At 38.5% G+C, this 22742-nt stretch overlaps 1 protein-coding gene across 4 annotated transcripts in view; it reads right to left on the bottom strand.

The window, feature by feature from the left end:
• Positions 1 to 22742, bottom strand: part of afap1l1a (actin filament associated protein 1-like 1a) — a 206501-nt gene that overhangs the window by 69738 nt on the left and 114021 nt on the right. For all 4 annotated transcript variants that reach the window (XM_043703824.1, XM_043703822.1, XM_043703825.1 and 1 more), the window contains exons 3-5: positions 20119 to 20202; positions 6930 to 7024; positions 5583 to 5694 (exon numbers count right to left, since the gene is read on the bottom strand). In XM_043703824.1, the coding sequence (XP_043559759.1) occupies positions 5583 to 5694; positions 6930 to 7024; positions 20119 to 20202 (291 nt within the window). The remainder of the gene's footprint in view (positions 1 to 5582; positions 5695 to 6929; positions 7025 to 20118; positions 20203 to 22742) is intronic.

Below are 22742 nucleotides of genomic sequence, written 5' to 3'. Positions count from 1 at the left end.
ATATGACTGTTGTATATTATTGTTTAAGCCTGCTTGTTATAATCATATTACTTGTAAAAAATGTTTTGTTTGTTTATTGGTTATTGATAAAATAAATATAAAACATGTATACTATTTTTAAGGCGAGCTAGAACAATATTAGAAGGATGGGAGAATTTGAGATGAAGAGAAGTATTCACAATCAGCACATTGAGAGAAACCACTTGAGGATAGTTGTGCCATTTTGAGATGAAAATACATTTCAAGCTCTATTTCTTATACCTTCCCCTCCCCTAACTCCACAAGAACAATATAAATGAAAAATGTCATGCTTTGTTCTCTGACTTTAGCCCATTCATCAAAGGCCACAATACTATGCTTCCTTTGTGATTTTTAAACAATTCCATTCCCTTCCAAAATAACGTGCAGCAGTCTAAAAACTCTAAAAGCTGTCATTACAAAAGAAAAAAAACATGAAAGAATAATGGACTCACTCATTTATTCTTGTTTGATAAAAAAAAACTTATACAGGTATTTCTTTAGATGTTAAGCTAGCAATGGGATTTAAGATGAAGGAAATATAAATCATTTGAAGTCAGCGAATATCTGTGTTCCAGCCTGAATTAGCTGATATTACAGTTCTGTCCATCATTTTCCAGAAAGGATATAAAGCACCTACAAAATGACTGGAAAAGGTATCATTGGATAGCTGAAAATCTTTTCCCTTGGTAAAATGCTGAAGCATATAGTCTTCACGTATTGTTCACGTTCGCAAGAGAAAACAGAGACCTGATGGAACATGGCCTTCCCCTATGAAAAATGTGCAAGACTTACATTCATATGCATCACTTTAACATAAGAACATAGGATTTAGGAACGGGAATAGGCTATTTAGTCCTCTGGGCTTACTCCACCTTTCAAACAGATCTTGCCTGATCAGGCTGTAGTTTCATCTTCACTTTTCTATCTGCGCTCCAATTTCCTTGACTCACTTGTCTATCAAAAATCTAACTAACTCAATCTTAAAGACAAAGTGTCTACCACCTGTTAGGGAAGAATATGCCACATTCTCATGACGTTAGAATTCCATTCTACATTGGTGGTACTGAAAACTTCAACTCCCTCAAAAACTGCAACTTACCTGAAATAGTTAATTTGAGTAAGTTTACTTTTCATGTTTGTATGATGAATAGGATATGGAAAGATCAGTTAGGATCAGGACCCAAACATCTGTTTCTGGGGTATCATCCAAGTTAAATCTTTCAGGCAAAACCTGTACCAATCATCATGTACCTAGATGTACACTACAAGCTATTTCAACTTGACAGAAACAAGAAATCATCAAGCTTGAATGACAGCAAATTCAAAACTAATCTGTAGAAACAAAGGAAATAGCCAAATAGACCTCAATGGAACAGAACCCATAAGGAAATGGTGGAAACACTTAGTATTGTTTAATTCAGATAGAAAATAACATTTCCGACTGTGCAACACTCCCTCAGCACTGAATGTAAACGCCAGCCTAGAATACATGCTTATGCTTTTTAAGTGAAATTTAAAACCAAACTTCCCGTCTCCCCCAACCTTTTGACTCAGAGGCAAAACTTCCAACACTGAGCTAAAGCTGACTTTATTGTATGTTATATTTTTGCTGTATTTTGAAAAATGATTGCTGACAAAGAGAATGGCAGAAATGACATTACATAGCAATAATAATAATTTAGTTTTAGATTAGATTAGATTAGATTACATTACATTACAATGTGGAAACAGGCCCTTCGACCCAACAAGTCCACACTGACCCGCCGAAGCGCAACCCACCCATACCCCTACATTTACCCCTTACCTAACACTACGGGCAATTTAGCATGGCCAATTCACCTGACCTGCACATCTTTGGACTGTGGGAGGAAACCCACGCAGACACGGGGAGAACGTGCAAACTCCACACAGTCAGTTGCCTGAGGCGGGAATTGAACCCGGGTCTCCGGCACTGTGAGGCAGCAGTGCTAACCACTGTGCCACCGTGCCGCCCACACCACTGTGCCACCGTGCCGCCCCCACGGTTTTTAAGTTATCAAATTAAAAAAATACTCTGTACAAAGATAGGTTCTAGAATGCTTTTCTCACCATTCTCCCACTGATTATCTTCACTATTTTACAAATACTAGAATTGTTCTTGTTCTTTTAAAATTGTGTTTCTTCTCCTAAGCATAGCGTCCCATATGGCCACTATGTTCACTCAGCTAAAATCAAGATTGATTGTGCAATTTCCGACTTATTTTCTCAGGTCTCAAAACTGTAGCATTTCTTCTGTCCCTTGATCTTCACTTAATCATAAAAGTTTTGAAAACCTCACTGACTGTCATTTTGTAATTTCTCTCAGCTTTGGTTGTTATCATTTCAACTTTGGCCATATCCTGTTCTATTTACCTTGGCCCTTTATCTATGTTATTGAATTAAAAACAAGAAAAAAATGTTTTCACTTTTTATTGCATTTGATTTCTAACCAAACTGAATACAGATCTTCTGGAAATGGATGCATAAGACTTTGGGAAACATCAATTCTTGCTAGACTAGAGATATTCCTTAGAAAAAAAAAGGATCATTAGAATATTGGAAAATTTTAGTTGGGTTGCAAGTAGAATTTCAAAAAAGACATATTTGTACATAAGACACAAAAAAGATTAGAAAAAATGAATAGTTTAGGAACTGAGCACATTGTTAAGTTCTTTGTAACCTTGCTTCAATATACATAGAACATTACTTCTCTACATTTCCTTATTAACTGTAACCTAGTCCTCTGACTGATGTTAGTAGTGACAGTTCTTTTATTTTTAAACTTGCAGTAATTAATGATAATCTCTAAATATTTATACAAATCCCTGGACAGAATTGAGAGATTCTGGCAATATGCTGGTTTGGGAAGGCTCTACAAATTGTGTTCATTTTTGCAGGTGTGCAGAACTTGTTACCACACTTTAAGTTTGGTCAAATAAAAATTCCTAAGTGAGAAATTGAGAAGTTAAAGAAATCAAGGTATAAAAGTTTGGTACTTTTTTTTTAAAAGCTATTCTCAGTGATGATAAAATCAAGTTACTCACAAGTTCAAGGACTTGACACTCATTAATCTGTTCACCTTTGGTGATTAAAAACCTACTCTCAATTATGTTAATAAAACTACATAGAGCAATCCGTTGTAAATAAGTTAGGGAATAATTTTAATGGAAAGGAAACAAAATGAAGTTGTTATGTTCTACTATTTTCCCAGTTCCAGCTATCTTCCTTGCCTCCCCAAGATTCCTGTTCACCAACCTCCCCTTCATCTTGCTTCTTGCTGTGCACTCTATCCTTTTGCTTATTGACCCCTTCCTGACTCTCCTGTTCACAAACCCAAACCTCCCACTCACTGACCATCCCTTTCCTGAATCCTCATTTTAGACTTGGGACAGAGATCATCTGAGGGAGGGAGGAAGCCAGAGGTTTGTAACTAGACAGGAAGAGAGGGAAGTGGAAACTGGGAAGGTCAGCAAGCAGGAGGTACACTGCAAGCAGAACACAGCAAAAGCAGCTGCAATGATTACTGATGAGTTTGGCTGATGAATTTAAAAAAGAAGAATGAAATGGCTTGACATCCAATGTACTGCATAACAGGTTTATACATGTCTACTATGTGCTAGACCAGGCAGTAGGCAACTGCAGTGCGACAGCCTGTCTTGTGACTGATTAAGCAGCTCATGTTTAATTGAGTGCTGAACTTCAATTTTGAACTTCCAAAGTGCTCATGGCTTCTATCAGAAGAGATTTGCAAACAAGATTGATTTCTTTAAAATGGGGAATTAATTTCCTAAACTGCATTTGATCAATAATTGATCGACTGACCCTAAATTTCAATAGGGTTCTGCCGATTCCCTGCGGAAAGATTCCATCGGTAGTCCAAGTGATTGCTTTATTTCAGATACAAATGTTTAAATGTTGTCATAAGCAGGCATTTGAGTCGCAATTGTATTTCAAGCAGTACAATGTAATGAACACAATCGTTTTTAAATACTGTGTATAAAAAAAATTAAAGGAAATATCACTACATTGTGACAATCCCTGGAATAGACAAAATGCAAATATTTTTGTGATTTATTTACATATACAAGTAGATTCTATCCTAGCTGTGCAGTGAAATAGCAAAGCTTCAGTGAATATTTCAGGCCATCTTACTAAATTTATTATTTTATAAGATGGCATTAAATTTGTAGTCTAGTCTTATAACTTGATTGACAAAAATTCAATTTACGGTGTGGAATCCAGATTATAGTTACAATTCCAAAAATGACCATCTGTTCAGCACAAGATTATTTTGACAACCAGGGACATCACAATGTGAAAGCAAACCTTTCAGAGAAGAATTCTAATCAAATACAGATTGAAGTGTACTGAGACTGCAAAATGGGGTCCTGAGAAAGTAGTATTCACTGGTTTATTTAGTACATTGTTGACATTACAATATTTTATTAACAACATAAATACTTAATGGTGATGATGTAATTCTGGACTGAAGATGAGCTTAGCTGTTTCTGCATTTAAACCTTGCTGACCTGAGACTTGTACTGCAAACCTTCTGGAAGCACTAGAGGTTTTTGCTGACTGTCTGCTTTCTACTCCAACCACACAGCTCTGGCTGAACAACTAGGTGGTATCAGCTGCTGAGTCGGTAAAATCTTACCCTTCATTCGTAGTCAAGTCATAAACTGGAATTAAAGATTTCAACATAAATAAAGAAAATTATACAATATAAACAACTATTCACCCCTCCTGATTTCAGAGTATATTTGTTTCGTTGGACTTTTCTCTTTGACTGCACAGAGAATATTACAAGTACCATGACTGGTTTAGGTAACAATTCACAGATGTAGACTGTTGCTTGGAATCTGATCTTTTTTTTTGTTTTATTCATTTATAGATATGGGCATCACTGGCAACAGCAGAATTTATTATTGATTCCTAATTGCCTTTATGTAGTTGTTGGTGAGCCACCTTCTTACCTGCCACTGAATACCTTGTTAAGCCATTTCAGAGGAATGCTAAGAGACAATCATATTGTCACAAGTCACACATATGCTAAACTGAATAAGACTGCCTGATTTCCTTCCGTCAATGACAGTAGTAAACCAGATGGGTTTTTACAACAATTCAGTACTTTTCTGGTCACTAATATTGATTCAACTTCTTAATTCTAATTAATTATTTAATTAATTGAATTCAAATTCTACAGTTGCCATTGGAGGACTTGAAGTCATGTCCCTGGCAAATAATTCCAGTCTTCTGGATTAGTCCAGCAAAATCATCATTAAATACCCACATTAATTTGACTGCACTGACAACCAGAAGTAAAGTCCAGTTACCTTGATCAAATGAGGCTTGAAAGCTGAAAGGAAACTAGGATTAGCGTAACAATCCTTTACCCATGGTTCCGTTTGGAACCAGCATACCTTGTGCAATGTTTTCACAGATTGCTCATCATTTAAGTGATTTAGTAAGAAAACAAATGGTGATTCTGTCATTACAAAATAGATTCACATGATTCCTCTTCAAATGACCAAGACACTTACTGCGAGAGGTGAAGTACTCAGGAACCTTTCCTGGGCTTAATGGTACAGCTTCTTCATAATAATCTTCAGGTGGTGGTGTTGTGGGTAGAGGAGGTGGTGTATCAGACATTCCCTGAATAAGAGAAATTTATTTCACAAATCAGAATTTCAGTACTACCAATTACATCTCGCAAAGTCTCATAAACACTGATAAACGACGAAATAATCAGCTTCAATAATGCTGGTTGAAAAAAATGATTTTCACTTATGTCACACTTCACCACCACCAGATACCTAATTTTCTAGCCAATGAAGTGCTCTTTAAAGTGTGGTCCCTGTTATAATGTAGGACATATGGCAACTAATTTACATTTAGCAAATTCCCGTGAACAATAATTGAGACATTGACCACATAATCTGGTTTTTGTGATTAAGGAAAACTATGGACCGGTTCAATGGGGATACCCTCCCTGCTTTTCTTTAAAACAGTGCCATGAGATCTTTTCTATCAGAAAGCAAGTAGATGGGCCTTCTTTTACACTTCATCCAAAAGGTAGCACCTCCTACTGATCAATGGTCTGTCAATACTACACTGGAGTGACAGCCTTGATTCTTACGAACATAATGGGATTCGAACTTGGAACCTTGCAATGTGGGGACAATTGTGCCCCTGAGTAACAACATACATACCAGTCAAGACAGAGAAATCTCCTGCTTTTCCTTGAATCTTGCTATTCCATTTTTTTTGAGAAGGCATACTTACCGCCAGTTAAATATTTCATTCAGAAGTCCTTCACATTTTGGTTAAATCTGGTCAAGTTTAGCTGTCAGTTAAATTGTGTGGTTGACATATTGAATAAGAACTGAATCCAAAGTTCAACTTAAGTCTTAAAGTCTAATATAATAAAAAAAGTTCAACTTTTGTTTTGGTTGTCCTTCATTTAAACTTTATTCAAGGCTTTTTTTAAAAAAGAAAATGATATTGTTTTCTGAGTTGTCAGATATTTATGGACTATATTTTGCGCATGACATTTATGCAGAACTCAACTGTGACAGGACTCCCTAACTATGGGGACAAATTGCATTGTTGATTCTTCAGTACATAATTGTCTAATGACAACTCTACTTTTTATTAATTACATTGCCCAAAAGAAATTAACCTCAATCAAAAATATCATTAAAATGGTAACTTCTACAGTTAGCAATTGAACAAGAATGATTTGAGGAAGTAAAAGGATTTGCTACAGTCAACATATTAAAGATTAGAAGTATTTATTGATTTGATTTGTCAAAAAGAAAATAATGGCTCCTTTCCTATACTGATTATTTTAGCAGCATTTAGGAAGGGCCCAAACACACTCAACTCACTGATTTGGAATGGGGAGCTTCCTGGGAAGGCATCTGAATCTGGTTTCCATCCTTATGTTCCTCCTGCATGTCTTTAAGGTCACATAGTTCACAATCTGCATTTAAACAAGCAAGGTTTATAATGTAACTGTTCTAAAAATAGCACAAAATTGTTCACGAGCAATTAGTGCATCGAGTGATTAGTGTTTTTTGCATTTTCTGTGTAGCTCATGTGTCACAGGAGGCAGCACGATAAGAGGTTCATTACCGTTAATTAAGCTGCTGATAGTGACTGATTCCTGAGTGCTGGCAGTGCTCAAGAGAGGAAATAAATTTTACAAAGTGTGTTTTCTTCACAATACTCATTGTTGGTAACAAGCATTCTTTTCCATATAACTTTATTATTACAATTGCCATACACATTCTTCTTGTGTGAGATCTCCTGTGCTGGATATATAAGACTTCAGAGTCACAGACAATCCATCTCAATTGTCAGATAGCCAAAAGGTAATTTGATTTGATTAGTACTTTTTTTTTAAAAAAAGACTAATATCCCATAATATCATAGCAATGTTGGCAGCAATATCAGGAATTTCTTTGTAAACACAGTAATCAATGTATGGAATGGACTTCTTGATGAAACAGTGCAGAGAAATGCCTGGAATCGTTTAAGAAATTTTGTAAAATGATATTATATTGAGGAGCCTGAAATGTGTTGCTGCTTCAATATTCTGTAATAATCCAAACAATCTTTCATATCATTCACAATCTGTGAACTGAAGAGAGCTGTACTTGTTTGTATAGTTTTAGGAGTCTCCAAACCCAACCCAGAAACTACCATCACAAACATTTGATTTTCATTTTGGCAGGCTGGATTTTACAGTAGTTGTGGCAGGTAATTCTGGAATTAACCCAAGATGGTAGTAGAGCAATGTGGTTACAAGGCCTGCCTCAGAGTGCTGGCACTTCCTTTAAGAAATGAGAGAAATAATGAAATCTGCAGCTTTCACAATTGATCACCAACACACTACCCCTATGCTTTTTATACAATGCATTCATGCAATGTGGGTGTTGCTGGTTGGCCAGCATTTATTGCCCATCCCAAGTGGCCCTTGAGAAAGTGATGGTGAGCTGCCTTCTTGAACCGCTATAGTGTGTATGATGTATGTTGACCCACAGTGCCCTTAGGAAGGGAATTCCAGGATTTTGAGCCAGTGACACAGTGGAACAGCGAAACATTTCCAACCTGGATGGTGAATGGCTTAGAGGGGAATTTGCAGGCGATGATGTTCCCATGTATCTGATGTCCTTGTCTTTCTAAATGGTAATGATTATGGATTTGAAAGGTGCTATTTAAGGAGATTTGGTGAATTTCTGCCATGAATCTTCCAAAGGTAGACACTACTGCCACTGAGCATTAGTAGTAGAGGGAATGAAGTTTTGTTAATGTAGTGCCAATCAAGTGGGTTGCTTTGTCTTGGAAGATGACAAGCTTTGAGTGGTTTTTGGTTTGCATTCATCTAGGCAAATGGGGAGTATTCCATCACACTCCTAACTTGTGCCTTGTGGAGAGGCTTTCGCTAATCAGAAGGTGATTTACTTGCTGCAGTTTTCTTAAATTCTGACCTTCCAATCATTGTATTTATATGATAAGTCCAGTTCAGTTTCTGATCAATGGTAACCCCAGGATGTTGACAGTGATGGATTCAATGTTGGTGATGCATTGAATACCAAAGAGCAGTGGTTAGATTCTCTCTTATTGGAGATGTTAACTGGCTAGCACTTGTGCAGCACAAACATTACTTGCCACTTGTCAGCTCAAACCTGGAAATTATCTAGGTTTTGATGTATTTGAATATGGACTGCTTCACTTTTGAGGAGTTGAGAATGGTGCTGAACATTGATAGTCACACAGTGAACGTCCCTACCTCTGACCTTACAATGGATAGATGTTCATAAATGAAGCTGATTGGACCCAGACAATACCCTGTGGAGGACCTCCAAAAAACACAACCACCTTCCTTTGTTCTAGGTATGACTCTAACCAGTTTAGTTTTCCCCATGCTTCCTACTGATTTCAGTTTTGCTAGGGCTCCCTGAGGCCACACTCTGTCAAATGCAGCATTGATGTCAAGGGTAGTCACTCTCATCTCACCTCTGAATTCAACTTTTTTTGCCTGTGTTTGAACCAAAAATGTAATGAGATCAGGTTAGAGTAACCTTGATAGAATCTGGATCAATGGTGCTGGAAGAGCACAGCAATTCAGGCAGCATCGAGGAGCTTCAGCAAAATCGACGTTTCAGGCAAAAGCCCTTCATCAGGAAAGATAGAGCTCAAACTGGGCATCACTCAGCAGGTTATTGCTGAGCAGATGATGCTTGATAGTACGGTTGATGACACCTTCCTTCACTTTATTGATGATCGAGAGTAGACTGATGGGTGGTAATTGGCGGGGTTGGATTTATCCTGCTTTTAGTGTATAGGACACACCTGGATAATTGCCCATGTTGTCAGATAGATAGCAGTGTTGGCGCTATACTAGAAGAGCTTGGCAAGGGATGTGGGCAAGTTCTGGAGCATGAGTATTTAGCAGTATTGCAGAAATACTGGCAGTGCTCATAGCCTTTGCAATATCCAGTGTGACTAGCTGTTCTTTGATATCAATTAACTGAAGGTTGGCATCTGTGATGTGGGGATCTCTGGATCATTCACTTAGCATTTCTGACTGAAGACTGTTGCAAAGGCTTCAGTCTTATCTTTTGTATTGATGTGGTAGGCTTCCCAGCAGCTCCATTCATGTAAACTCATGCCAAGTGGTTAGCACGGTGGCTCAGAGGTTAGCATTATTGCCTCACAGTCAGGGACCCAGGTTCGATTCCCAACTTGGGCAACTGCTTGTGTGGAGTTTGCACATTCTCCCCGTGTCTGTGTGGGTTTCCTCCAGGTGTTCCGGTTTCCTCACACAGTCCAAAGATGTGCAGGTCAGGTGAATTGGCCATGCTAAACTGCCCATAGTGTTCGGTGCATTAGTCAGGGGTAAATATTTGGTAGGGGGATGGGTCTTTGGAGGGTCGGTGTGGATTTGTAGGGAATCTAATCTAATTCATATGCTCCCCATATATTCTCCATGTAAGTTCTGCCTGAACATCTTATTGGATTTGGTGTAATATTTTGTTTCACAAAGCAGAGTCAGGAGTGTAACTGAAAAAAGGTCCAGTTCAGCCTCTCGCAATTGCCAGGATTAAAAGATGGAACTAGTGCTTCAAGACTAGAATTAGTGCCTGAGGCCAAAGACAATGGCTTTGAACTTGCCAATACTATTAGGAAAATGTCTGCTCATCCAGTTCTAGATGGCAGATGACCAATCTAATAAGTAAGAGTCAGTGAAAGGACCAAGAAAGGCATTGGTGTGTAGAGCTGGGCGTCCTTTATGTAAATGTCGATGCTGATGTATTTTTGATATTATTGCCAGCACCATAAATATGAGAAACAGGCCATCACCGGTAGACCCTTAGAGATAGCAGAGTGCAAAAAGACTGGTGTGAGAGTGGGAGAGACGTCATAGAAGATAATTCTCTGGGTATGATTGTATAGCAAAGAATGGAATCTGATGAGTGATGTCCAAACTGGCTAATGGAGCAGAATTTGTGAATAATCATGTTAAATGCTGCAGACTAGTCAAGGACGTTGAAGGAGATAGTGTCCATGGTAACCTATCACAGCAGCTTGGATTTTGGAGGTGACAGGGACTTGGGAGAGAATGACGATTAGAAGGATCTCCTTTTTGAAGGAGATTAATGATGATGATTAATTTGAAGCGAGATAGACAACATTAGAGAAGAATTACAACAGTTACCAGATATCCTAACCTAATCTGGTCCCATTTGCCAGCACTTGGCCCATATCCCTCTCAGCGAAAGTGAGGACAGCAGATGCTGGAGATTAGAGTTGAGAGTATGGTGCTGGAAAAGCGCAGCAGGTCAGGCAGCATTCCTCAGATGCTGCCTGACCTGCTGTGCATTTCCAGCACCACACTCTCGACCCATATCCCTCTAAACCCTTGCTATTCATTTAACCATCCAGATACCTATTAAATGCTGTAATTTTATCAGCCTCCACCACTTCCTCTGGCAGCTCATTCCGTACACGCATCATCTTCTGTGTGAAGAAGTTGCCCTTTAGTGCCTTTTCTGTCTTTATCCACTCACCCTAAACCTATGCCATTTAACTCTGGATTCCCCCCACCCCAGAGAAAATATCTTGTCTATTTATTCTATCCATGCCCCTCCTGATTTTATAAATCTCTATAAAGTCACCCCTCAGCCTCCAATGCTCCAGGGAAAACAGCCCCAGCCTGTTCAGCCTCTCCCTATAGCTCAAGTCCTCCAACCCTAACAACATAATCACATGATGTGATCTATATGGACTTCAGTAAGGCTTTTGACAAGGTTCCCCATGGGAGACTGGTTAGCAAGGTTAGACCACATGGAATACAGGGAGAACTAGCCATTTGGATATACAACTGGCTCGAAGGTAGAAGACAGAGTGTTGTGGTGGACGGTTGCTTTTCAGACCAGAAGCCTGTAACCAGTGGTGTGCCACAAGGATCGGTGCTGGGTCCACTGCTTTTTATCATTTATGTAAATGATTTGGATGTGAAAATAGGAGGTATAGTTAGTAAATTTGCAGACTACACCAAAATTGGAGGTATAGTGGACAGTGAAGAAGGTTACCTCAGAGTCCCAAAAGGATCTTGATCAGAAGGGCCAATAGGCTGAAGAGTGATAGATGGAGTTTAATTTAGATAAAGATGAGGTGCTGCATTTTGGAAAAGCAAATCAGAGCAGGACTTACACACCTAATGGTAAGGTCCTGGGGAGTATTGCTGAACAAAGAGACCTTGGAGTGCAGATTCATAATTCCTTGACAGTAGAGTTGCAGGAAGATAGGATAGTGAAGAAGGCGTTTGGTATGCTTTCCTTTATTGGTCAGAGCATTGGGAGGTCATGTTGTGGCTATACAAGACATTGGTTACGCCATTTTGGAATATTGCTTGCAAATTCTGATCTCCTTCCTATCGGAAGAATGTTGTGAAACTTGAAAGGCTTCAGAGAAGATTTACAAGGAAGTTGCTAGGTTTGGAGGATTTGAGCTAAGTGGGGAGGTTTGAATAGGCTGGGACTGTTTTCTCTGTAGCCCTCTGGGGCTGAGGGGTGACCTTATAGAAGTTTATAAAATTATGAGAGGCATGGATAGGATAAATAGACAAAGACTTTTCCCTGGGGTCGGGGAATAAACAGAACTACAGGGCACAGGTTTAGGGTAAGAGAGTAAAGATATAAAAGGGACCTAAGGGGCAGCTTTTTCCACAGAGGGTGGTGCTTGTATGGAATGAGCTACCAGAGGAAGTGGTGGAGTCTGGTACAATTATAGCATTAAAAGGCATCTGGATGGGTATATGAGTAGGAAAGATTTTGAGGGATATGGGCCAAGTGCTGGCAAATGGGACTAGATTAGGTTAGGATATCTGGTCAGCATAGACGAGTTGGTCTGAAGGATGTGGTTCCGTGATGTATACCTCTATGACTCTAAATAGAGAGTCAAACGAACTGCAGATGCTGTAAAATGAAAACAAAAATTGCTGGAAAAGTTCAGCATCTGTGGAAATAAATCTGGGTTAACATTTTAGGTTGGGTGACCCTTTCTCAGAACTCAATTACAATAATGTAGCTAACGGACTTAAAGAGGGCATGAAGGTACATAGGAAATAGTTCACTATTCAAATCGGTGTAGAGGGGTTATCCTGAACAAGCTGAATCAATCTTCACGCCAAACAAGTCCTTGAGCTTATCATTCATTGCTTGAGGAGATAGATGGGTGGTGGGAGGAAAAAATTAAGACTACTTGCAATGGCATAAAGATGTTGGAGGTAACCTTTGCATTCTAGAATGATGCTGAACCTTAAGCAGTTTGGCAGGACACAACAGGATCCAAGAATGTTTTTGTTGTCCATCTGATCTGACAAAGAGTGTTGAAATCAATTTCCAACAACAAAATTTCAAATCCACATTCCTTGGACATATGGGAACAAGAGGAAAGGCCATACCAAAACAATGAACAGGTTGAGAGGAAGTAATGGATTTCATATAGATAAGGGAAAATGTGGAAGTGAGGGTATATTTAAGATTGCCAGCTGAAGAAATATTATGGTGAATAAAGATGCAAAGGCTAGCTGGTTGGGATTTAGAAAATGCAAGGCTGATAACAGAGAAAGTCGACTAAGGATGTAATAGAGGAAGTTGTAGAGTCTGTTAAAGAGATGGTTAGAGATGTCCTTACCATTGATGACACAGTTATAATAGCAAGACCCCAGTAGAAGCATCATAATCATTTGAGGAGGCTGAAAAATAACCTGAGTGCTTTACACAAAGTTGTATCAATCTGGAACAGGGATCTGTGATATTTAAGAGTGCTTTTCATAACCAGACATCTCGAATCACTTTACAAACAAGCATTTGCTTGACATGTCACCACTATTATGTGGAAACATATTGGCAATTTCCCCCTCAAATTCCCTGACCAAATAATCTGTTTGATGTGGATTGAGGGCTAAATATTGGTCAGGAGATTAGAGATAACTCCAGCTCTTTTTCAAAAGAGTGTCATGGGATTCTTTTTCAACAACAGTTGAAAAATTCAGCCTCGGTTTAACCTCTCTTTAAATAAAAGAACATTCCACAGTGCATTGCACCCTCAAGAAAACATTGCCGTGTCAGCCTCGATATTTGTGCCCCTGAGGTGGAACTTGAACTGAAGAGGCAAGAATGCAACAAATAGTGAGTCACAGTTGACATATCATAATGGTGAAGTATTTTAGATTGACTTAGTTCTTTTCATCCTGAAAACCTCCAATAACTTTGGTGCCAAGTGTTCAGAATAGCCAATATAATATTTGAAACTTTGGGTGAAAAGGAAAATGCAGCGTGTACTTAATGAACTATTTGTATAACTCACGCAAGATAGCTCACCAATGTGAGTGAAAATAGTATACCCACATGCTTATGTTATTATACAATGCAAAGCCCTGTCTATGAAACTAAGAAAATTTACTTACCATTGTTGCTCACTCAGTGAGAACTAAAAGAGTTAAGTGATTTGTTTCTAGCTCCATCTTACCAAATGTTTGCACAGTACAGAGCGACCTCCGTATCTGCGGAATCATTTTCCGCAGTTTCAGTTACCCACGGTTTGCCACAGCCCGAACACATTATGGGGAACCTTCCGGAACCAGGGACTAGGAGGCTGCTGGGAAGGTAAATTTTCCATTTAAATGAATGGGTTCGTTCCTATCTGTGGTTTCGGGCTTCCACAGTAGGTCTTGGAACATAACCCCTGTGGGTATGGGGGGATTATTGTACATCTTGTTTTTAAATTGACTTATAGAATGTGGATACCACTGGCTCAGCCTGCATTTATTGCCCATCTCCAGTAACCCTTGAGTGGTGTTGGGCCACTGAAGTCCAGAAAACTGATCATGTACATGTGTAAAGGTCAAGACTATTCTGCTCATATCACAGGAAAGTATATTGAAAAAAAAAATCACATTTATCTGGACCATCTGTACTGTAAGGCATTCTTGCCTACTCTCTCATGATGAGGGATAACCCTGTTTGTGGAACAGGATTACCTACACTTTTCATATTCCTTGCAGTAAACTCCATTCCTATTTCTGACATGCATAAGTCAAGAGCTCAATTCTTCAATCTGCTGAGCACGATATACAATAATTGCAAATAGAAGAGCCTTGGTAGAAGCTCAAATAAAAATAAAATATTGCAGATGATGAAGACCTGAAATAAAAACAAAAGTGCTGAAAAAATTCAGCATGTATAGACAGATAACTTGGTCATAATAGTTTGTCCTGATATTGGTCTTTTTATAAGGTTATTATGTCCTTGAGATTTTTTTTTCCAGAGGGAGGTAATTGGCCAGGCTCCAACTAGGCTGGGTTTGAAAGCTTTATTGGGGCTCTTTCTGTTTATACCTAACAGATAATGCTTCAGACAGAAAGCTTGCAAGTCTTTAAAAAAAACTGGTATAAACAAGGTGGCGTGGCCAGCTCTCTAGCTGCACAGGTCAGTTCAGTCCAGTCGGGGGTTAGTTGAATTAGAGTCACAGTTGAAACTGGAAGCCCTCTCCATCCTCCAGCCCTTCTGACTTTGTGACCTGTAAGATTTTTGTGTCATTTTTACTCTTTGTCCTAAGGGGTCTGTTTATGAGGATTGTTGCAAGTATTTTTAAAACAGCATCATTAGGTCGGGATAGTCTGTCAGGTTTTGGGACAGGAGGAGTTATCCGGTATTCTAATTTCTGTTCTTTGTAGTTCATTCCGTAATTTTGTAAATAAATTCTGTTTGTTTAAAACTTGTCAATCAGATCAGCTAATTCACTCTGGGAATGTCCGCTATACACTTACCTGAAACAAATAGCAAAGTTACAGTCTGGGCTACCCGTTTAAAAATGTTTTGAGGGGTCAGGCCTGGTCCATAACAAGTTGGAAGAAATTCAGAGATTTTTAACAGCTTATGAATGACAGGTAAGCAAAATACTTTGTAGGTCAGGCAGTATTAACATTGCAATCTATAGATTGATAATTAATTAATCTATTAATTATCAATCTGTAGATTGCAATCTGTTGAGAAGACTTTTTTAAAAATATCTTGTAAATGTGTAAATTTAAATCAACTCCATTTGTGTGAATCCCATTATCAGCTTCAACATATCCTGAATAAACGTCATTGTTATGCAAGAATTACTTTTCTCATTAATCAGCAGCCATTCAAACTATTCCCTCAAATTATTTGGTTTTCTTTTAAACAGGAATCTGTAGTTTACAGCTCATTCATTCTCTAAACATAAATGTTGTGCTGAAATTCTTCCTCAAAAGGTTAAGCTTTCAATCAATGCCTCTGGCAACACCGAATTTGTGTCATGATATACAGGTCAATGAATGCAATTTGATCATATCTCATTATTTTCAGTCCAGGAACTGAATGATTGAAGCACTGGACTTTGTTCAGGTTCATAATTCCTTGAAAGTGGAGTTGCAGGTAGATAGGATAATGAAGGCAGCGTTTGGTATGCTTTCCTTTATTGGTCAGACCATTGAGTATCAGAGTTGGGAGGTCATGTTGCAGCTGTACAGGACATTGGTGAGGCCACTGTTGAAATATTGCATGAAATTCTGGTTTCCTTTGTGTTGGAAGGATGTTGTAAAACTTGAAAGGGTTCAGAAAAGATTTACAAAGGTGTTGCCAGAGTTGGAGGATTTGATGCATAGGGAGAGGCTGAATAGGCTGGGACTGTTTTCCCTGGTGCGTCGGAGGCTGAGGGGTGACCTTATAGAGGTTTAAAAAATCATGAGGGGCATGGATAGGATAAATAGACAAGATATTTTCCATAGGGTGGGGGAGTCCGGAACTAGAGGGCATAGGATTAGAGTGAGAAGGGAAAGAGAAACAAAGGGGCCGAATGGAGCAACTGTTTCACACAGAGGGTGGTGTGCGTATGGAATGAGCTGCCAGAGGAAGTGCTGGAGTCTGGTACAATTATAGCACTTAAAAGGCATCTTACGGGAATATGAAGAGGAAGGGTTTAGAGGGATATAGGCCAAGTGCTGACAAATGGGACTAGATTAGGTTAGGATATGTTTGGCATGGACGAGTTGGACCAAAGGGTCTTTTTCCATGCTGTACATCTCTTATGACTCTATGACTAAAAGCTTGGATGACTGACGTTTTAAACTGGAGATGAATATTTCAGATGAAAGATAAGAGGAAACTGATCTTTTCAAACTCTTTATTTAAGTATTTCTTGTTACTTTGGTCAACGTCATTAAGCAGTCACTTTTTGGTGTCATCAGCCATAATGGTTACATATTTGTCTCCATAATTTCCTTTAATAGCTTGACCACACAGGGCTTTTATGAAATATGAGAACCTGCAATTACAGATATTCAGTTTTCTATTCCACATATAATATAGCCATTGCTGGTCTTTTGAGGAAAGACCACTCACTAAGGATTTACAGACAAAGTACCACAGACTATATAAATAAATAGACCAATTCTTTCCTTCATATCTGACAGCTATATGATGTTCAGTATTAGCAATGAAAATCGACTAATGATAATCTCTGTATATTTGACCTTTCACATCTTAATAATTCTCATTTACATGTTTATACAATCAGTTAACTATTATGTTGACTTAATACTGTGAATTATCTAAGTGATAATCCCAAAAAAAGGCTTGTTAGTTTCGAAATGACTCAAAGATTACAGCAGGGTGAGCTGCTAATATTTTTGCTATCTTCACTGATGAGTTGATTTGACCTATTCTTGACTATGAAGCATGAGCCAGAATCTTAAACCCTGAAAATTGGATAGTTTCATTCGATGCTTTTACTCCCAATTTGATTTCCATCCAAAATGTTATTAATTATCATACAACTTGCTTCAAACCAAAACTACTCAATTCATCTATAATCAAAAATAGTTCTGTGGGTTGTATTGACCAAAAGGAATAGCCACTTAAGAGTCATATAATGTATAAAAACTAAATTATAGTGGAGAAAGGGAAGAAGAAATTATAAGCAGATATCAAACAGTGTAATTGAAGAAATAAAAACTATTCTGAGGAAGAGGGTCACTGGACCTGAAATGTTAACTCTGATTTCTCTCCACAGAGCCTGCCTGACTTGCTGAGCTTTTCCAGAAATTTTGTTTGAGAGTGTAATTAAAGAGTTGATGCTGAACATTTGATCAGTAAGCAAGTGACCCATGGTTATTTGGCTGTGTATTGTCATTTAAAATCAAGTGGAATATAAGCTGACTGCAGAATATTTAGATAGTTGTGCTCTTGAAATAAGTCATCTGAATTACCCATAAGGAACTTCTTGTTTTTATATCTCATTCTCTCTACAATAGGATGCTCATCATGTATTTTCCTTTATTAATTCTCAGGATGTGAGCTTTACTAGCTAGTGTCTTATGCCCATCCATAATTGCCCTTGAGAAGATGGTGGGGATTGGTCTTCTTGAACTATTGCAGTCCAGGGTGGATGGATACACCCTATATTGCTGTCTTTATGAATTTTGATGCAAAGACAGTGAAGGAAAAAGTGGCAATAAGATTCCAAGTCAAAGTTGTGTGTAGCTTGGAGGGAACTTGCAGGTGTCGGTGTTCCCATATATCTGCTGCCTATGCTTTGAGATGGTAGAGGTCATGGGTTGGAAGATTATGAAGGAGGTTTGGGGGATCTGGTTGTAGGTTTGCTCACTGAGCCTGAAGGTTTGCTTTCAGATGTTTCATCACCATACCAGGTAACAACTTCAGTAAGCCTCCAGATGAAGCACTGGCGGCATAGCCTGCTTTCTATTTATGTGTTTAGGTTTCCTTGGGTTGGTGATGTCATTTTCTGAGGTGATGTCATTTCCTGATTTTTTTCTCAGTGAGTGGTAAATCAATGTGTTTGTTGATAGAGTTCTGTTTGGAGTGCTAACTTCTAGGAATTCTCATGCGTGTCTGTGTTTGGCAGTTTTGGGGAGTTGCTGTTGTGCATCTTGCTGCCACTGTGCATTGTTGGTAGAAAGACTAAATGTTTAAGTGATTGATAGGATATTCTCTAGTTTGGGGAGATGCTTCTGTGGCCATCAGTGTGACTGCTTGGTATTATGATCCTAAATGTCACAGAACAGCTTCAGGATATTTTTATTGGGTAGAGTGAACAATCAGAGATTGTGATCTACAATGGGACAAATGATATTGGCAAGGGGATGGATGTGGTCATGCAATCAGAATTCAGGGAATAAGCAGAAAATTAGCAACATCATAAAGTCAACTCCAAATTAAAACCCAGTGCCACATGCAAGCGAATATAGAAATAGAAGATAAGACAGATGCATGTGAGACTGGAACGATAGAACGGGAGGGTAGGCTTCAGTTTCTGGGACTGTTGAGGGAAGTTGGCACTTGTACAAGCCAGAGGGTTGCACCTAAACAAATTTGGAATTGAGTTCCTTACAGGGCATTTTCCTAGTGCTGTTGGGAGAATATAAACTCCTGGCATAGGATCCAGGAGAAAATATTAGACAGGAATATCAGGGAGTAATATGGTAATACAAGGAGTTTGAAAAGATTAGGAAGGGAAAAAAGAGGGTGGTGTGCTACCTTTGGTTATGGACAGCAATGGAGAAAGAATATTGCTCAGAGCATTCAAACTCAGAATTAATTTGGCTAAAGCTATGGAACAAACAAGGTATAATTACATTGCTTGATGCAATATATTAATGACCCAATAACAAGAAAATTACAGAGGGATGCAAACATCATAGTGTAGTTGTACTGGGGAAATTTAATTACTCAAACATAGACTAGGGTACTGATAGTTTAGCGTGCAATGAGCAACAAGCAATTTTAGTTTGTATTCAGGGATATGATAAACTCTTGGCATTTAAGTTTGATAAGGCAACATGTCTGGATGAGGTGCATATGAAAATATTTAAGGAAATGAGACTGAAAATTGCAGAGGCACCGATAATCATCTTCCAATCTTCACAGCAGTTTAGAGAGGTGCTGAAGGACTAGTGAATTGCAAACATTATGCCATTGTTCAAGAAAGCTTATAGGAATAAGCATAGCCATTACAGAGCAGTCAGTTTAATATGAGTAGCAAGAAGATTTCTTGAAACAATGTTTCGAATTGGATTACTAGTTACTTGAAAAATACAGTTATTGTGGACAGCCATATTGGATTTATGAAGAAAAAATCATGTCAGATTTGCTGGTGTTTTTGAAGAGCATGGTGCTGTAAAAACACAGCAGGTCAGGCAGCATCCAAAGAGCAGGAGAGTCTATGTTTCAGACATAAGCCCTTCATCAAGAATTGGGCGTCTGCCCGAAACATCGGCTCTCCTGCTCCTTGGATGCAGCATGACTAGCAGTGCTTTTCCAGCGCCACACTTTGAGTCATACAAAGTATTTGCTGAGTTTATATTTCCCAATAATAAGAACTGGCTTGAAAAGATTCTCGTAGGCTCCTTAAGTAACGACACCACAGCAGTAGAAGCTTGGAAATAGAACTTTATAACTGTAGTAATTTACAATTAGTCCTGTAGTTAATCTTTATTATAGAAAAAAATAGACATACCAAAATCCTCGAATAAGGATTCTACAAAGCTTGTCCCATTCCGACAATCTGACGTGTTCATATACATATAATTAGTTTCAGAAACTGTGGAAAGAGAAATGGTAAAATTTAATTATGACAAAGTCAGAAATTAAGTGATCTGACACTGAAACTTCAACTTCTACACGTCTGTTAGTTGATCAACTTTTACAAGTAGTAATCTGAACAGAAAATGCTGTGTAGTATCCCAAGCTAAACCATTCCATGTAATACACTGCCATCGTCCAATGTTTATTTTCTAGGAAGTCCCACTTAGCTATGCCTGGTTAGGGAGAAGGTCATTTCATATTAAAGAATCTTACAAAAAAATCTACTACAACTCTGACACAGTCTTCAGGCAAAAACAGAGAACTCAAATTCCTGGCATGTCCTGGGACTCCCCTCACAATCACAGAGTGGGACAGACCATAAACACTAGGCTCAGCATTTCTTTTAAATGTTTAAAGGCTGTGGCTATCTAGGTGATGGGAGTACACTAGTGATCTGCCATGGAAAACCAAAAGTCACAGGACCCAGTATATGCTATATAAAAAGAGTGCAAACAGGGCACAGAAGGCAGTTCCAATGTACCAGGGTGGTGAGAAGCTGGTTCCAAAGGTGGCTTGAGACAGCTGAAGAGGGATCCAGCAGTTTTGAAAACTGTAACCAGGAAAATAAATCACTGAACATTGTACCCAGGAGTGAGAAAGGGAGATAATGAGAAGGATCCAGAAGTTCTAAAAGTAATCAAAAGACAAGAAACAAAAGAAATCACAAAAAGTGAGCAGAGCTAGAAGTAAAGGAGAAATCTCCTGATCTTATTGAATGACTGACATAGGAACCAAGGAAGAAGTACCAGGCAATGAATTGGTGACTGTAAGCATGGCTATGTGCACACCCCAGGGACCTGGAGTTTAGCGAAGGAGTAGGTATTAGATCCTGATGATGAAACTGAATCTCCAGGAGGTGAGCAAGTGTGCAGGCTCTCCATGTCAAAGTGACATCATGAAGCAAAATCTTGGGTGGTGAGTAAAATCCTTGTGAAGAAAGATCTGAGTGTCAACAAGACTTTCATGACTCACTGTGTACTGACTCTGGGTAAGTTGCTAACAAATCTATGGATATCTAATTTCATCACTTGTAAATTATTTCTGATTTCATGCTAATATTGGAGTGTAATAGAGATATTGAGAGGTATTTTACCTTTTGACTTGGTGTAGTAGTGATTATGTTTGGTTCAAAGCCCATTGATTCTCTAGCTTTACTCTATTAATAAAGGATTTGGGATTTTCAAACTTCATCCATTTTAAACAGACATGACGTGGAGGTGCTGGTGTTAGACTGAGGTGGACAACATCAGAAGTCACACAATACTAAGTTATAGGCCAACAAGTTTATTTGAAATCACAAGCTTTCGGTGGTGAAGTTTAGCAGGTGAAGTTGGTTATCACCTGATGAAGAAACAGTACTCCAAAAGCTTATGATTTCAATTAAACCTATTGCAGTTTAACCTGGTGTCATGTGACGTTTGAGCTATTTTAAATAGGATAGTTAATAAGATAGCCCTAACCAGGCTTCAAGAAATTGGTCTAAGATCATAACACACATAAATCAATCTCAAATTTCTGATGAAAACAATTAAAACTGGTGGAACAGCTAGATGGGAAAGGGTTAAAACATTTCAAGTTCATGTAAACTTTGGTGTAAATTTGACCTGAATTCACAGCTTCTCTTAATTTGTACCCATCTAATCTCAGTTCAGGGGAGTTTTCTTTCCTAGTAACTAACGTCTATTTAATATTCTTACGTAGTTTCATCAACTTCCCATCAGAATTCCAAAAGAATCACACTCCCAATACACTGGTATTTGACATCAGGTTCCGTTTAATTTTAAGTTACTAATATGGAAACAGGTGTCACTGTTTTATTCTTATTGAAAAAGAAAATATATTTCATATACTCTTCCAGTGAGCATCTGGTCATAGAGTTCTACAGCACTGAAACAGGCCCGTTTGTTCAAATCTTCCATGCCAACCAGATATCCTAAATTAATCTAGTCCCATTTGCCAGCATTTGACCCATAGCCCTCTAAATCCTTTCTATTCATATATCCATCCAGCTGCCTTTTAAATGTTGTAAGTATACCAGCCTCTACCACTTTTTCTGGCAGCTCATTCCATACACGCACCACCCTCCGCATGAAAAGGTTGTTTCTGTGCATGAAAATCTATCAGCCATTATCTTATTACATCTGGTAATCAACAATTGTTGACATTTCATATTCATTTCTTCTCCAAATGTATTTAGTGTTGTAAGTAGTAAAATTAAGGCTAAATTACCATAATCTTATAAGGTCATAGGGCTGCTCTGTCATTAGAGAGAGATGACTAGTGATGGTTTAACCTGAATCTGGATTAGTGGTGCTGGAAAAGCACAGCAGTTCAGGCAGCATCCGAGGAGCAGTAAAATCGATGTTTCGGGCAAAAGCCCTTCATCAGGAATACAGGCAGAGTGCCTAAAGGGTGGAGAGATAAATGAGAGGAGGGTGGGGAGAAAGTAGCATAGAGTACAATAGGTGAGTGGATGTGGGGGATGAAGGTGATAGG

This window comes from Chiloscyllium plagiosum, chromosome 14 (assembly GCF_004010195.1).
Source record: "Chiloscyllium plagiosum isolate BGI_BamShark_2017 chromosome 14, ASM401019v2, whole genome shotgun sequence".
In the NCBI taxonomy this organism is placed as follows: Eukaryota; Metazoa; Chordata; class Chondrichthyes; order Orectolobiformes; family Hemiscylliidae; genus Chiloscyllium; species Chiloscyllium plagiosum.
The sequence above is the reverse complement of the archived record's forward strand: the minus strand, read 5'-3'. Positions and strand labels throughout refer to the sequence as shown.